Raw genomic sequence first — 17932 nt, 5'->3', positions numbered from 1 at the left:
GCAATAAGACATATAATTAGAGAGTGTAGAGGTATGCCAATAAAAACAATTAACACAACATACCCTTCTCTGAGAGATTTAATTCTGTTTGAGCTTGGTGGGTCTAGGGTCTAGCCCTGCAGTTTCAGGCAGGTGGTAGTAAAAATATGCAGATGGGGGTAATTCATCACAAGTCACTATAATTAACTAGCTCAAAGGGAACATTAAGGTTGTGCTCTTCTTTCTCAATTCAAACACTTCTACCACATGACTAATATAGTTTCAGTGCTCAGAGTGTGCACTCAGTGCAGAACGTTATAAAAAAATAAACTGAACTGAACTGATGCAAGATGGATATGGCTTTATATACAATCGGTCAGAAACAAATCAAAAATATTAGAAACAGCCACGAGTAAAACCAGGAATTGAAGTAATCTGTATGCTCTGAAGCCTGTTCTGATTGAAGCATATGAGGCACTAGTGCACATTACTGTGACGCCCCATGCAAAGGCACCCTTGCATAGACTTAAGGCTCTGGGCATCTGGAGTCGGAACTAAACAGATCAGTAGGTGAGTGTGAGACAAACAAGGCCAAAATATTGCCTGTAGAAACAGAACTTCTGGTTATCCATCCATCCATCTATCCATTATCCAACCCGCTATAAGTGCCAAATATATATAAAGCAGTGTTTTGCAATTATTAAACACAGTTCACTTTAAACTTTAAATTAGAAACAAGCAAAAAAAAAAATAGGTGCAAATGAATATATACAGTGGCTCCCAATTAGACAGTGAAGTAAAAACACAAAAAGAATGTTCTTTCTCCTTCAGGTAACACAGTTCACAAGTAACACAAAGAAAAACAATCAAAAATCAAATGTGAAAGTCAGAAAAAAATGCACACCACCAAAACCCACAAAAATCCTAATCAGTTGGAGGTGAATCATATATATATATATATATATATAAATGGATTTATATAATAAAGCATGCACCACAATCCTCACTCCTCCTAATGTCAGCAGCTCAGAAGTCACCAAAATGTCTGACAATGGCCAAAAGACAACATCTGATGGTGGCTCTTTTATATGGTAAGCTCTTTCCACCGGGCCAATTATCGTATGTCTCCTGGACTTAACCAATCATTGAAGATGCACAGATGTTCACCACAAGTCACTCTCTAATCAGGTGAATATATTATATCTTCTCACTCACATTCTTCCATATGCTGAAGCAGGCATGCACCCAAACATCGCTCATTCACTTCTACTGGTAAGTAATTCTCACACAATCTCCGTATTGACCCTTTTTGGGGTTCTTCTCTGTCAAAAACATCAGGTAAGTGAATTTACCTTCAATAAATACTTACATTTTTATTAAACAGCTACAAATAACTACTAAAACTATATCAGAATTTAATCAGTGATGTGGCCTGTCGCAATTACAACAAAAGGATATGATCAAAGTGGAGCATATGATATTATTTATCTTGACTTTCAGAAAGCATTTGATAAGGTGCCACATGAGAGGTTGGGCATCAAGCTAAAAGAAGTGGGAGTTCAGGGTGATGTTTTTAGATGGGTGCAGAATTGCCTCAGACGCAGGAAGCAGAGGGTGATTTTGCAAGGAACCTTATCAGAATTGGCTGATGTTAGGAGTGGTGTTCCAGAGGGGCCAGTGCTAGGGCTGCTGCTATTTTTAAAAAATATAAATGATTTAGACAGGAATATAAGTAACAAGCTAGTTAAATTTGCTGATGATACCAAGATAGGTGAATTACCAGATAATTTGCAATCCATTATATAATTACAAAAGGACTTTGGTAGCATACAGGCCTGGGCAGATTTGTGGCAGGTGAAATTTAATATCACTAAATGTAAAGTATTACACATAGGAAGTAAAAATGTTAGGTTTGAATACACAATGGGTGGTCTGAACATCGAGAATACACCTTATGGGAAGGATTTAGGAGTCATAGTGGACTCTAAGCTATCAACTTCCAGACATATTTCAGAAGCCATTAAGAAGGCAAACAGAATTATTGATTACATAGCACAATGTGTGGAGTACAAGTCCAAGGAGGTTATGCTCAAGCTTTATAATGCACTGGTGAGGCTTCATCTGTAGTACTGTGTGCAGTTTTGGTCTCCAGGCTACAAAAAGGATATAGCAGCACTAGAAAAGGTCCAGAGAAGAGCAACTAGGCTGATTCCAGAGTTGCAGGGGATGAATTATGAAGAAAGATTAAAAGAGCTGAGCCTATACAGTTTAAGCAAAAGAAGATTAAGAGGCGACATGATTGAAGTGTTTCAAATTATGAAGGGAATTAGTACAGTGGATCGAGACTGTTATTTTAAAATAAGTTCATCAAAAACATGGGGACACAGTTGGAAATTTGTTAAGGGTAAATTTCACATAAGCATTAGGAAGTTTTTCTTCATACAAAGAACGATAGACACTTGGAATAAGCTACCAAGTAGTGTGGTAGACAGTAAGACTTTAGGGACTTTCAAAACCTGACTTGATGTTTTTTGGAAGAAATAAGTGGATAGGACTGGTGAAATGTGTGGGGCTGAATGGCCTGTTCTTGTCTAGGTTGTTCTAATGTTCATTTTTCATTAAAATGTAGCACAGTATCCCAACATGAATTTTGATTTTTTCATCACATCTCTTTCCCACAAAAAAGGAAAAGGCCTGTGTTACAAGTAAGTCATCTCAGTTTTAATCTTCATTTTTGTGAATGTAAGATAAATCATTACAAAATGTAAAGAGACCTTAAAAATATTCAGCTCCAATCCCTTTTTAAATGGTTGTCACAACTTGAAATTTTACTCAATTTAAGTGTGAATTTTTATTTTATGCACTGCTGCCCAAAATAGAAAGAAAATTACCAACCATTATATTTCAGTGTCTAAGTACAGTAGAACTCTGATTATCTGATGTCTTTTGGACTGATGCAATTTCAGGGAGCTGAAAGTTGCATAAAACAGATGTTCGCTGTACTGCCGCTGCCATGCAGAGAATGTGGGGGCTGAAAAAAAAGATCAGCTGATGTCAACAGGGAAGCACACCACTGACAGTGGTCAGAGATGGGCTTTGCACAGCTGATGGATGGATGTCTCCATTTACTTCATGCCGCAAAGTGCTTGCCTCTGATCCAGAGAATGCAGGTTCACAGCTCACCACTGGCAGTTCACCACAGCACAAATGAGAACAGAGATGGTTCGTGGTGTGAGTCCACAGCTATTTAATTGACTATCTACTCTATTTTTCGGCTGCTCCCGCTAGGGGTTGTCACAGTGTATCATCTTCTTCCATAAGCTATTTAATTGACTATAAGAGTGAGATTTGTACTGTGGATGGTTGGATTTTAGTGCTTCTCTGACACTGCAGAGAAAATGAAGGGGCTGACATAGAGAGAGAGAGAGAGATCAGATGACATCACCATGAAAGTGCACTGGTCACAGTGGTCAAAGACGCGCTCTATGGGGCTGACAGAAGGAGCACTCCAATAAGATCACACTAACTTTAGAGGGGTTCTCTAATGTAGCCAGTTTGGTTAAAGTTTTATATTTTTTTGCATTTCTATATGATGGGCTTTCAACATTCCAGGTTAGATCCAGCTGTGACAACTGCCCATGTACCTGGGACCATTGGTAACATAACAGGGAAATGTGTGTTGCTAACATTGTTGCAAGTGGCCCAGATAACTCCACAATTAATTTATTTAATCAAATAGCATTAATAACATGAAGGATGTCTGGAAAGGACTGGGCATAAATACTGGACTAAAGCAATCCAATGCTTTGGTGCTAGAAAGGAATATGGGCAAAGCTAATGCCCTGACCGAATTTCTTAATACAGTAGATTTTTTTCCTCCCATCGCTACCTTTTTCTAATGACCAGCCCCTCCACACCATCCCTACTTTATCAACAACTCCTACCATGACAGCTGGAATGGCTAGTGACAAGTCTACCTCTGACCAACAGTGTGGGCTGTCCATAACTGAAGAAGAAGTAAGGAGACTACTGAGGAAGCTACATAAAGGAAATCTTCAGGACCACATTAGCAGTATTACCAACACTGAAGACAGCTATACTGAGAAAACATGTCAATTAACTGTAATAGGACCCTGCTCAGGATAAAGCGGGTATATAAAATGGATGGACACTGATGTGTCACTAAAATGCACAATGAAACAATTTTCTACCTGGATTTGCTAAAATGTAAACACCAACAAGGTCTGTGTAGGACTTATATATGGTAATGCTAATCCAATTTTCATGCCAAGTTTGTGTTTTATAAATCCCAACTTTTGCATTAAGAAACGCAAATTTAAGAAAGCCATTAAGAAATGGCTTACACATGTTTCTGAGTAGAAGCAAGTTTTATACTTGAGGCCCTAGGTGTTTTGGCTCAAATCTGGCCATTGTTGAAGGCTAGGTGGACATGTTCTCTCTGTACCTGCATAGGCTTTTCTCCAGGTACTTCAGTATTTCACTTACATGATAAAGACATCCATGTTAGTTGCACTGACCTAAATGACCCAGGTTTGTGAGTATGTGTTCATAACCTCAGATGTTCTGCAGCCCCAGGCAGGATTGGCTCCTGCTTAACACTTGATACTGCCTTACATTGACTTTGGTTGCCATGATACTAAAAGTTTAAAAAAACTGCTTCAGGAATCCTAGCCAAAAAATTACTTATAACATAGTTTAAGCTGTTTACAGTTTTAATTTTAGTAATTATTGAGTCACTGTAATAATCATTTTTCCAGTCATATATAATTAGAACACTACCCTTAAAATAATTACTTCTTTGGAAAAAACACAGACATGATTATTTTCAGAAATATAACTTTCTACTGTTAAGAATTTGTCCTTACACAGTTGCTTTATAGGTCTTTCTTCTTCAGTAATTCTGGCAATGCAGTAACCAAATAAACACATACAGTCATATGAAAAAGTTTGGGAACCCCTCTCAGCCTGCATAATAATTTACTCTACTTTCAACAAAAAAAGATAACAGTAGTATGTCTTTCATTTCTTAGAAACACCTGGGTACTGGGGTGTTTTCTGAACAAAGATTTTTAATGAAGCAGTATTTAGTTGTATGAAATTAAACCAAATGTGAAAAACTGGCTGTGCAAAAATGTGGGTCCCCTTGTAATTTTGCTGCTTTGAATGCATGTAACTGCTCAACACTGATTACTTGCAACACCAAATTCATTGGATTAGCTTGTTAAGCCCTGAACTTCATAGACAGGTGTGTCCAATCATGAAAAAAAGGTATTTAAGGTGGTCAATTGCAAGTTGTGCTTCCCTTTGACTCTCCTCTGAAGACTGACAGCATGGGATCCTCAAAGCAACTCTCAAAAGATCTGAAAACAATGATTGTTCAGTATCATGGTTTTGGGGAAGGCTACAAAAAGCTATCTCAGAGGTTTAAACTGTCAGTTTCAACTGTAAGGAATGGAATCGGGAAATGGAAGGCCACAGGCACAGTTGCTGTTAAACCCAGGTCTGGCAGGCCAAGAAAAATACAGGTGTGGCATATGCGCAGGATTGTGAAAATGGTCACAGACAACCTCCAAAGACCTGCAAGAACATCTTGCTGCACATGGTGTATCTGTACTTCGTTCTACAATTCAGCGCAAAGTTTGCACAAAGAACATCTGTATGGCAGGGTGATGAGAAAGAAGCCCTTTCTGCACTCACGCCACAAACAGAGTCGCTTGTTGTATGCAAATGCTCATTTAGACAAGCCAGATTCATTTTGGAACAAAGTGCTTTGGACTGATGAGACAAAAATTGAGTTATTTGGTCATAACAAAAAGCGCTTTGCATGGCGGAAGAACAACACCGCATTCCAAGAAAAACATCTGCTACCTACTGTCAAATTTGGTGGAGGTTCCATCATGCTGTGGGGCTGTGTGGCTAGTTCAGGAATTGGGGCCCTTGTTAAAGTCAAGGGTCGGATGAATTCAACCCAATATCAACAAATTCTTCAGGATAATGTTCAAGCATCAGTCACAAAGCTGAAGTTACGTAGGGGTTGGATATTCCAACAAGACAATGACCCAAAACACAGTTCGAAATCTACAAAGGCATTCATGCAGAAGGAGAAGTACAATGTTCTGGAATGGCCGTCACAGTCCCCTGACTTGAATATCATTGCAAATCTATGGAATGATTTGAAGCAGGCTATCCATGCTCAGCATCCATCAAATTTAACTGAACTGGAGAGATTTTGTGTGGAAGAACGGTCAAAAATACCTCCATTCAGAATCCAGACACTTATCAAAGGCTATAGGATGACAGAGTCTAGAGGCTGTTATATTTGCAAAAGGAGGCTCATCTAAGTATTGATGTAATATCTCTGTTGGGGTGCCCAAATTTATGCACCTGTCTAATTTTGTTATGATGCATATTGCATATTTTCTGTTAATCCAATAAACTTAATGTCACTGCTGAAATACTACTGTTTCCAAAAGGAAGTTGCTACTTTGAATGCTCAGCCAATGATAAACAAAAATCCAAAGAATTAAGAGGGGTTCCCAGACTTTTTCATTTGACTGCATATGCTTTAATTCTCACATCAGATTTCATACAGTTCTAATTTTTCCTTCAAGAGACAAAATCTGAAATATGATTTGATCTTTACAATGTTGGCACTAAATCATACTACATACTGGAACACAAAAAGGTAAACAATTTTATACATGAAATTATAACATAGTTTAAACATTCACTCACCCATGATAAAAAGCTTGAGAAGTTCTGAAATCAGAATCAGTGCATCATTGCTCACTGTGCATAAAGCAAATATAGCAAATGTGTTAGTGACAAAATAGAAACTTTTGCAATTTATTAAAAAATATTATTCCACTCTCTTACACCATTAAACCTGACTGCTTAGATATTCAGTTACAAAAGCTGAAGTGTGCATGCTCTTATACATTTTAGTGTAAGTCTGCATCAATCCAGGTTTACTGAAACTGCTGTTAGATCATTTTTTAAAACTTACATCTAGATTCTAGTGCCTTAAACAACACTACAAAAATACCATGCAATATATACATAAATATATAAACTTCAATATATTTATACAATTTTAATAAATTCTGTTTTAAAAACACACGAGTATTAATTAAATGCAATAATTCAATTCATTCTTATTAGGCACACTTCCACTTAAGTGCTAATCACACTATACAATAATAATTATAGAATATTAAAAAATAAGGAGAAACATAAAGACAAAACATAATGCTGAACATAAATAATAAATATATATTAATATTACACACATACACATTATTTACAACAGTAGGAATACTCAAGCCAGGACTAAAAAGCAAAGAATAAGACATAAACAAAACCTCAGACTCCATTTTCCACTGGTCAGCTAATCATCCAGCACTTGTCTATTAAGACAACTGTACCGGTCTAAGACTATGAACTCTACAAATAATGGAATCATCGTTATAAGAGAATGATGCAGAAGAATACCATGTTAGTGGCTATGCATGCTTCAGGAAAGACAGACATGGAAGGAAAGGTGGCAGTGTGGCACTATATCTTAAAAATAATATGCTGTCCACAAAATCAAGACAGAAGAATGAAACATTGGCAGAAACATTGTTGGTTAAGCTACTATTAAGGAAAATTCCAGAGATTTGATGAGTGAAGTTTTTGCCACAAGAAACCAAATTCTTGTATTTTATGCAAAATCGTATTATTCATTCAAAAAAGACATATGTGCAATAAAGAAGATGTAGTGATTAGGGATGTCACAATACCAGAATTTCTGAATTTCATACCAGTATCAGTGAAATCTGACAATACTTCATACCTATTTGATACCATGCAAAAAGCAGAATATTCCCTGTTGTTTTATTAAAAGCATCTCCATTATTCAAGTGAACAATATAGTGCCTTTTTCTGTAATACAATATAAAATATATAAATTCTAATAAAAACAGCATTTTTAAAATAATGCTATATCCATCAATTAATTACAGTTACAGTGATCCCTCGCTATATCGCGGCTTCACTCCATCGCGGATTTTATATGTAAGCATATTTAAATATATATCGCGGATTTTTCGCTGCTTCGCGGGTTTCTGCGGACAATAGGTCTTTTAATTTCTGGTACATGCTTCCTCAGTTGGTTTGCCCAGTTGATTTCATACAAGGGACGCTATTGGCAGATGGCTGAAAAGCTATCCAGCTTACTTTCTCTCTCTCTCTCTCTCTCTCTCTCTTGCGCTGACGTAGGGGGGTGTGAGCAGGGGGGCTGTGTGCAGCTGCTTCCTGAAGGACAGGCTGCACGGAGCTTCGCATACTTAAAAGCTCAAAGGGCACGTATTGATTTTTTTTATCTGTGTCTCTCTATCTCTCTCTCTCTCTCTCTCTTCCTGATCCTGACAGAGGGGGTGTGAGCTGCCGCCTTCAACAGCTTTGTACCGGCGGTGCTTCGCATACTTAAAAGCCGTATTGATTTTTTTTTTGACTGCTTGCTTTGCACTCCTTTGAAAAGGAAGATATGTTTGCATTCTTTTAATTGTGAGACAGAACTGTCATCTCTGTCTTGTCATGGAGCACAGTTTAAACTTTTGAAAAAGAGACAAATGTTTGTTTGCAGTGTTTGAATAACGTTCCTGTCTCTCTACAACCTCCTGTGTTTCTGCGCAAATCTGTGACCCAAGCATGACATTCTAAAAATAACCATATAAACATATGGTTTCTACTTCGCGGATTTTCCTACTTCGCGGGTGGCTCTGGAACGCAACCCCCGCGATGGAGGAGGGATTACTGTATACCATTTAAGTATACTAGTATTGGAATTCATCAATATCAAAACACATACAGACCTTGAATTTAATTTGTAATAGGTATGGGGATTTCACCCAGTATAACAGCAAGTAAGCAGAATGTTATAATCTTGGGGGATATTAGCACAGGGTTTCTAAAGAATGGTATCAGGATGGACTACTTGATTTATCTTACTATGTGAACATAACTATATTTATTCTCTGACATTTTCTCTCCTGTAACTGAAAAAATGCTTAAAATCTATGTTAAAAATAAAAATTAAAAAAATTATTATACAGTATATGTACTGTTGAATTACTGAATTCCAAGATAATTCATGATATTTCATTTAACCAAGATCTTTAAAGCTGTTTTTATTACAAAGCGCTTTTAAAATCTAGTTTGTTACAGAATCACTTTGCTAAGGTTTGGAACTTTTGGCAATGTAAGATTTACTTGCTTAGTAATATTTAATGTCAAATTGATTCATATTTCAAATGTCACAAACGTCTGGTGTTTTATTATCCAAGATTATCCAAATCTCTCCCTCTTTTTAACATTTGTCATAAATTTAAAGCTCCCTGTGTGAACTACATTACATTACTCCATCATTTCGGAACTCCAGTAAAACAGTTTTGTTGTGCGGGTTTCAAATTATTATGCTATAAATGAGTGATTAAACTTTGTTATTACATATGCCGTGTACTAATCCAGAATTATAAAACTACCAACTGACATTTCCTGTAGTGGATTCACTGTAAATGAGATAAATGCATTACATTTGCCAACATATCATTCAAAAATATGATATGTGCTTTTACTACTTTTGTCATATTTTATGGATTATATTAAGGAATATTAGTTTGCCTTCAAAAGCAAAACTTAGCCATGTAGAATGCTGTTCCTTCTTACTGTGTTTTTTGGCAATCGTGCATTTCTGTTAACACGTCTTATTAATAGAGAAATATTCTCTGTGCTATGAAGCATTGAAACACTAAGCACATTGTATTTTGGTAATAAAAAACGGAGCAGCTCATTTCATTGCCAGTGTAAAAAAGACAAACAAATAATAAGGTTTTAAAATTGCCTCATTTTTACTTGCTACAAGCAGTTTTCTCCCACATTTCATAGTCCTGTATTCACAATTTTGCATGTATGTGAGGTTTCCCTTCAGCCCTGAAATGCATAAGCCAGCTGCAAAATGGACGGAAGCTTGCAGGATGACATCTGTAGACGTGTTCATTACAATTACATAATACATTTGATGCCTCCATTTTTTTTATCAGGACTGTGCAGGACATGGTATTAAAAAAACTTGCCATCATTTCATCTCCTCTTAGAAATTTGTGACAATATAAGTTAAACAATTACAACCCACATTTAATTAGAAAATTGGAAATTTATTGTTCTCACAAGGTATGCACAAATCTTCTTCTGAACTAACTCCAAAATGAAATAAAAGTGTCAACAACAAAATTGTGTGTTTTTTGTAATAATAAGCACAATTGCCACAATAGTGCACTGAAATTTTCCAGCATCTAACACAAAGCACTTTCAGATATGACTTTTGCTATTTTTATTTTTGATGTTGTTGATGCTGTAGAGCCAGTGCAGAGTGCCAAATGAATTTTCTCTCTTTATATCATACTCCTAGTTCACTTGATATCCTTAAAAAAGGGTACTTCATTGTTTCCGTACTAGTTGGAATTCATTTGCGACTGTGGCAGGCTTTCCATTTTATAGGCCTCTGTGCAGCTGGCACTAAGGTAATTCATCCTCAAACTGATGAAACTTGTCAGTGTCATTATATACATTTCTGTATCATCAGCACTGTAAGCCATTTCCAAATGTAGTGCTTCCCTCACATTTCTATCACATGTCATTGTACCTCCTGAAACATGTTGTCTACTTGCAATCATACATGAAAACTACCATTACTATAAAAAAAAAGCAGGTACCATTACTTTTGCAGAAATGTGATATCGACTTATTACTGAAGTATTAGTTCTTGTGACATCCCTAGTAGTTATCATGAGGGACTTTAACTTTCCAAACATTGATTGGGAAGTCACTATCATAAAAACAACAAAGAAAGCAAAAATTGTGCTAAAAGGCTGTTTTTTCAAGTCCACATGTGGTAATTCCTATCTAAATCACATCTTTTGAACAACAAAGACAGAATAACAAAAGTAGACGTTATTGGATACAGTAATCCCTCCTCCATCGCGGGGGTTGCGTTCCAGAGCCACCCGTGAAATAAGAAAATCCGCGAAGTAGAAACCATATGTTTATATGGTTATTTTTATATTGTCATGCTTGGGTCACAGATTTGCGCAGAAACACAGGAGGTTGTAGAGAGACAGGAACGTTATTCAAACACTGCAAACAAACATTTGTCTCTTTTTCAAAAGTTTAAACTGTGCTCCATGACAAGACAGAGATGACAGTTCTGTCTCACAATTAAAAGAATGCAAACATATCTTCCTCTTCAAAGGAGTGCGTGTCAGGAGCACAGAATGTCACATAGATAGAGAAAACAATCTCTAGCAAACAAATCAATAGGGCTGTTTGGCTTAATTATGCGAAGCACTGCGGCACAAAGCTGTTGAAGGCGGCAGCTCACACCCCCTCCGTCAGGAGCGCAGAGAGAGAGAGAGAGAGAGAGAGTTTGTTTTTCAGTCAAAAATCAATACGTGCCCTTCGAGCTTTTAAGTATGCGAAGCATCGTGCAGCATGTCGTTTCAGGAAGCAGCTGCACAAAAGATAGCAACGTGAAGATAATCTTTCAGCATTTTTAGACGAGCGTCCGTATCGTCTAGGTGTGCGAACAGCCCCCCTGCTCAATCCACATACGTCAGGATCACAGATAGTCAGCGCAAGAGAGAGAGAAAAGTAAGCAATCTAGCTTCTCAGCCATCTGCCAATAGCGTCCCTTGTATGAAATCAACTGGGCAAACCAACTGAGTAAGCATGTACCACAAATTAAAAGACCCATTGTCCGCAGAAATCCGCGAACCAGCAAAAAATCCGTGATATATATTTAAATATGCTTACATATAAAATCCGCGATGGAGTGAAGCCGCGAAAGGCGAAGTGCGATATAGCGAGGGATCACTGTACTTTAAATGACAGTGATCACTAACATGGCAAAATTTGAAATAGTTTTTGAAACATAAAAATATCCAATAAAACAAATAATTATAATCTGCAAAAAGCAGACTTTATGGGAATGATTAATTACTTAGAAAAGACAAAATGGTAAGACCTCAGCAACTACATATGTGGTGTTGCTTTGGAGACATTGTGACCTGTGCTCAAAAAAAGCATATACCAAAACACAAAAGTAAAGAAATTACCAAAATGAATAAATAGGGGCATCATTAAAAATGTAAAATTGAAAAGCAGTGTTTTCCCACAAATATGAAGTTTAGTGGCAGGGTTCCACTCTAAAATTCTCCACCTCCATTGCTTCTATAAAATTACATAAATAATGAGAATTTATAACCATTTCCCATGCCACACAACTATGCATGCATGGAGAGGATGCAAGGCAGATTACTGCTACACTCCTCTATATAGTTTGCTTTTGCAGTAAGTGGATTAGTACCAAGGCAGTGTTTGCTAAAAATGCTGCACTGGGATTGGATTGGCCAAATGTTTCACTCTGGACATGTAAAGAAAAATAGGGATGTGGGAATCTTAATACATAAAACTATCCCACTGTAGCATCAGACGTAATATGTGATTCTGAAAGGCGATATGTCATGGTGATCGGCAATTTATTTAATATTAAAGTGATTCTGACACATATTTATGCACCTAATGTGGATGGCAGAGATTTCATCCAAAATGTATTCACATCTATTCCTGATGTGAACACTCACAAAATTATAATGGGCAGAGACTTTAATTGTGTTTTAAATCCAGACATGGATAGATCTGCAGCTACAACAGCGATAACATCTAATACTGAACAAATAATTACAAAGTTATAATTCATTACAAACTTATCAGACCATTGGAGGTTTTTAAATCCTAACCTTAGGACATATTCTTTCTTCTCACACATTCATAATTGTTACTCAAAAATTGACTAATTCTTCAAAGACTATCATTTTTGCCCATTATCAAATTGTGTAAGTTTGCCTTTCTGATCATGGAGCTTAACTTATTAGGTCCTACACACTCATCTCATAGATGGAATCTTAACCCTCTGTCATTGGCTGATGAGCACTGCACAGAATTCATATCCAAACAAATTGAATATTTTCTGCAGATAAATACATCCCCAAAGGTCTCAACACGAATACTCTGGGAATCTCTGAAGGTATTTTTAAGAGGACAGATTATTTCATACCACTCTCACAAAAATAATCAACAAAATTAACAGAACAGATCAAGAATACGCCAGATCTCCAAATTAGGCGCTTTATAGGAAAAGACAGGTTTTGCAATGAGAATTTAACCTCTTGACCACTTAAGAAATGGAACAGCTCATCTTGAAATTGTGACATCACTATTATGAACATGGAGAGAAGGCCAGTAAGATTTTAGCTCAACAAATCCACGAGCAGTATATAAAAATATAACCCACACATTTAGAGAGTACTACAAGTCCTTATATTCTACTCAGTCTAAAGAAGATAAGACACATTGTAATGTGTTCTTTGACTTATTACAGATACCACAGCCAGATACTCTGACACTCTCAGAGACTCTCTCCAGACGCTCTAAACTCACTTCAAAGTGGGAAAGCAGCTGGACCTGATGGCTACCCAGTGGAACTTTATAAAAAGATAGATAGATAGATAGATAGATAGATAGATAGATAGATAGATAGATAGATAGATAGATAGATAGATAGATAGATAGATAGATAGATAGATAGATAGATAGATAGATAGATAGATAGATAGATAGATAGATAGATAGATAGATAGATAGATAGATAGATAGATAGATACTTTATTAATCCCAATGGGAAATTCACATTCTTCAGCAGCAGCATACTGATACAATAAATAATATTAAATTAAAGAATGATAATAATGCAGGTGAAAAAACAGACAATAACTAAGTATAATGTTAAATATTAACGTTTAACTCCCCCCCCCCCGGGTGGAATTAAAGAGTCGCATAGTTTGGGGGAGGAACGATCTCCTCAATCTATCTGTGGAGCAGGACAGTGACAGCAGTCTGTTGCTGAAGCTGCTCTTCTGTCTGGAGATGATACTATTTAGTGCATGCAGTGGATTCTCCATAATTGATAGGAGCCTACTGAGCGCCCTTCACTCTGCCACAGATGTTAAACTGTCCAGCTCCATGCCAACAATAGAGCCTGCCTTCCTCACCAGTTTGTCCAGGCGTGAGGCGTCTTTCCTCTTAATGCTGCCTCCCCAGCACACCACTGCGTAGAAGAGGGCGCTCGCCACAACTGTTTGATAGAACATCTGCAGCATCTTATTGCAGATGTTGAAGGAAGCCAGCCTTCTAAGGAAGTATAACCGGTTCTGTCCTTTCTTGCACAGCGCATCAGTATTGGCAGTCCAGTCTAATCATCCAGCTGCACTCCCAGATATTTATAGGTCTGCACCATCTGCACACAGTCACCTTTGATGATCACTGGGTCTATGAGGCGTCTGGGCCTCCTAAAATCCACCACCAGCTCCTTGGTTTTGCTAGTGTTCAGGTGTAGGTGGTTTGAGTCGCACCATTTAACAAAAATGTCAAGTAAGTTAGCTCCACTATTATTAGCAATATTTATGGAAGCTAAAGATGACAAAAGTATACCTCAAACTTTTCGCTAAGCATTCATTTCCATTTATCCTAAGAATAATAAGGACTTACTATGATATGCATCATACAGACCAATATCATTTTCCAAGGTTTTAGCTAGAAGAATTGAGAAAGTACTTCCTTCTGTAATAGTTCAAGCTCAAACTGGATTTATTACAAGCAGACATTTAGCTGCTAATCTTCTATGTTTGTTTAATATAATATATTCACCCATTAAATCTAGCACCTCAGAATTACTATCTTTGGATGCAGAAAAAGTATTAGACATTGCACAACTTGGGTTAGGCCCAAACATATGTGCATGGATCAAACTACAGTATACTAGTCCAGATGCCTCATTTCATACCAACAACATTTCGGACTACTTCAAACTAGAATGCGGTACTCGACAAGCATGTCCCCTATCACGATTGCTCTTTGCAATCATCATTGAGCCATTGGCTATTTACTTTTGAAATGCATCAGAGATAAAGGGGATTTTCAGAGAAGGACTTGAGCAGAAAATATCATTATATGCAGATGGTATGGTACTGTATGTATCTGAACCACAAAATTCCATGCCAGTAGTCCTAAAACCTTAAGCAGATTTTCAAAAGATATCTGGACTCAAAATTAATTTGAATAAAAGTGTGCTTTTGCAGTGAACTCTCTAGTGCACAATACTAGACTGAACATTAAATATAAAGCCGTTGTGGGGAACAGCCCGGACACAGACAGGTAGACATGATGGTTTCACCACAGACACGTTTTTATACAATATTTACAAGTTTTGAAGTGCACAAACCCAGTGCCACAGCACCAATCACCCCTTAAGTCCTGGCCATACAACACAATGCCTTCTCAGTCTCTGCTCCGCCTCCACTCCTCTCCACCGAGCTTCGTCCTCTTCCACCCAACTCTTGCCATTGAATGGAGGGAGGCGGCCCCTTTTATACACCCCCGGATGGGCTCCAGGTGCTTCCCGACACTCTTCCGTCGAAACTCCCTTGTGTGGCGGAAGTGCCGGCTGCGCAACCGGAAGGACTCCAGGTGTCCCTGCTCCTCTTCCCCCCAGCACTTTCGGGTGTGGCGGAAGTTCTGAGGTCCAGGGCTCCCAAGGCATTGGGGCGCCCCCTGGCGGTGGCCACGGGCCCCTACAGGGTTGAGCTTCCCAGTTATGTACCCGTGGTCCCCAAAGCAACCAGGGCGGTCACCCCCTCGTGTTCTGGAGGAGGTACAAGCCTTCCTCCGGTTCTCCTGGGTGTCCCGGCCGGGCATGAACCCCAGCCAGGTGCCACACCATTTTTCAACAAAATTTTACTTTCTGCATTGAAAAAAAGTAAACAAGATGTGAATCAATGGTTATCTGTCCCTGCTAAAAATTAGCAGGTAGAATCAAAGACTGTTAAGATGTACATTCTTTCCAACCTTCTTTTTCTATTTCAAACCATCCACATATAGAGTACATTAACAAAAGTTTTTTTTTTTTCTTTTTTAAGAAATTAGATTCAAGCATAACATCATTTATTTGGAATTCTAAACATCCACATATCCAAAGGGAGACTCTACAATGACCTAAAGCAGAAGGGGTCATGGCACTACCTAACTTTCAATCTTATTATTGGGTGGCAAATATACACAACATAAAGACCTAGGGCCTCATGAATAAATGGTGCAGACACACAAAAATGTTGTGTACGCCCGTCTCCATGCTCATATCATGATGTATAAAAACTAAAATTGGCGTAAAGTCACACACATTCATGCAGCAGCCTCTCCACTTGTGCACGCACTTTTCTGCTTGGTTTTGCAAACTGCCAGCACCCAGCATCAAAGCAGTGCTACTGTTTCTATGTTGTTCCCTTCAGTGACGCAGGATTTATCAAATGCACCAAAATTAATTGCATATCGTTTACAAATTTCATTCACTTGATTGTAATAATTGAACAATCTATTCCAAATACCATAGCTGCTTTAGCGTTGTTATTCTCAGTGCACCACCTAGAGTATTTTAACCCACTGTATGTGTTGTGTAGCATCATAGCTGCACAGCAGCTGATCAGAAAGTTCTATGGAAGGTTGTGTCAATAGTGCAGAGGATTATTGGGATACAGCTTCCAGCCCTGGAGGACATTTATAGCACATGCTGCCTAAGGAAAGCCACCAGCATCTATATGGATTCCACTCAGCCATATCGCAGTCCATTTGAACTTCTCCAAACCAGGAAATGCTTCAGAGCCTTTTCTGCATGGACCTCGAGACTCAGAAACAGTTTCATCCCAAGAGCTATAAAGACAGTCAATCAGTCCATCAAGTGATCCTGATAGAACTGCTTGTACTTTTAATTACCTCACTGTAAACTTGCACTACAACTGTAATATTGCACAACCTGAGCCACTTTATGAACCATTTGCACTATCTGCACTGTATGTACATGTTTATTGTACTTATGCTTATTTTTTTATTGTATTATTATTATTGTTATCATTTTATAGGAAAATACGTTTATGGAAGATCTACATATTGAATCTCATTGTACATGACAATGACAATAAAGGTATTCAGTTCAATTTAATAGAAGAGAGTACGTATTTACAGATGATAATGAATGGCTTCAAAGTCAATTTAGATTTCCAAGAGCTACCTTCTTGGAGCTGTGTGCTGTTAGAATACAAGGATGTATAGTTTATATCATTTTTATGATGAAATCCATTAAAGTATGCATATTACATTTTACAGATAAATCATCAACTTCATTTAAACAATGTATACTGTTAATATTTAAACAAGTGAGGGTGCAGTGGTAGTGTAGTGTTCCTGCCACACGCTTGATGCTTGCTGGGACTGGCATGACCATGAATGGATGGAATAATTAAACATGTATAACAAAGATTTTTCAAAGTTCATAAAAGTTTTGAAGAATTGGCATTCTAAGCTTACAGCTGGTTTTACATTTATTACAGAGCTCATTGTGTGGTGACATGGTGTGGTTACATGGAGAAAAAAAATGGACAGGCAGAAATTGGGGGTTGATCTGTTTGACAGAGACAGTGCTGCTGCATTAAATTATTCCATTCAGGGTGTTTCAGCAATCATCTTGCCAAAGGCAAGAACAATCCCTAGACGGCGGAGGAAAGAACAACCTCTGGATGAGGCGCCAGCTCATTGCTGTGCCATCATGCCCCCACGTGTTTTCATGCAGTTCAGCATGAAAATGACATCAAGTATACATCTTACTATTCTAAAATGTTCAGAGAGCTGTAATATCATGAATGCCTGCACACTCCTGTCTACGAAAGGTAAAGTCTGTTTAATAACCATGTACTGATTACTGACTGGGTCAGGGAACACATAGAATATG

The 17932-nt window shown here is 37.8% G+C and overlaps 1 protein-coding gene across 1 annotated transcript in view; it reads right to left on the bottom strand.

Annotated features, from left to right (window-relative positions):
- cenpx (centromere protein X) overlaps window positions 1-17932 on the bottom strand; it is a 64448-nt gene that overhangs the window by 29769 nt on the left and 16747 nt on the right. The window contains exon 3 of the mRNA XM_028818840.2: window positions 6736-6789. Within this exon, the coding sequence (XP_028674673.1) occupies window positions 6736-6789 (54 nt within the window). The remainder of the gene's footprint in view (window positions 1-6735; window positions 6790-17932) is intronic.

The sequence above is a fragment of the Erpetoichthys calabaricus genome, chromosome 14 (assembly GCF_900747795.2).
Source record: "Erpetoichthys calabaricus chromosome 14, fErpCal1.3, whole genome shotgun sequence".
NCBI classification, from domain to species: domain Eukaryota; kingdom Metazoa; phylum Chordata; class Cladistia; order Polypteriformes; family Polypteridae; genus Erpetoichthys; species Erpetoichthys calabaricus.
The sequence above is the reverse complement of the archived record's forward strand: the minus strand, read 5'-3'. Positions and strand labels throughout refer to the sequence as shown.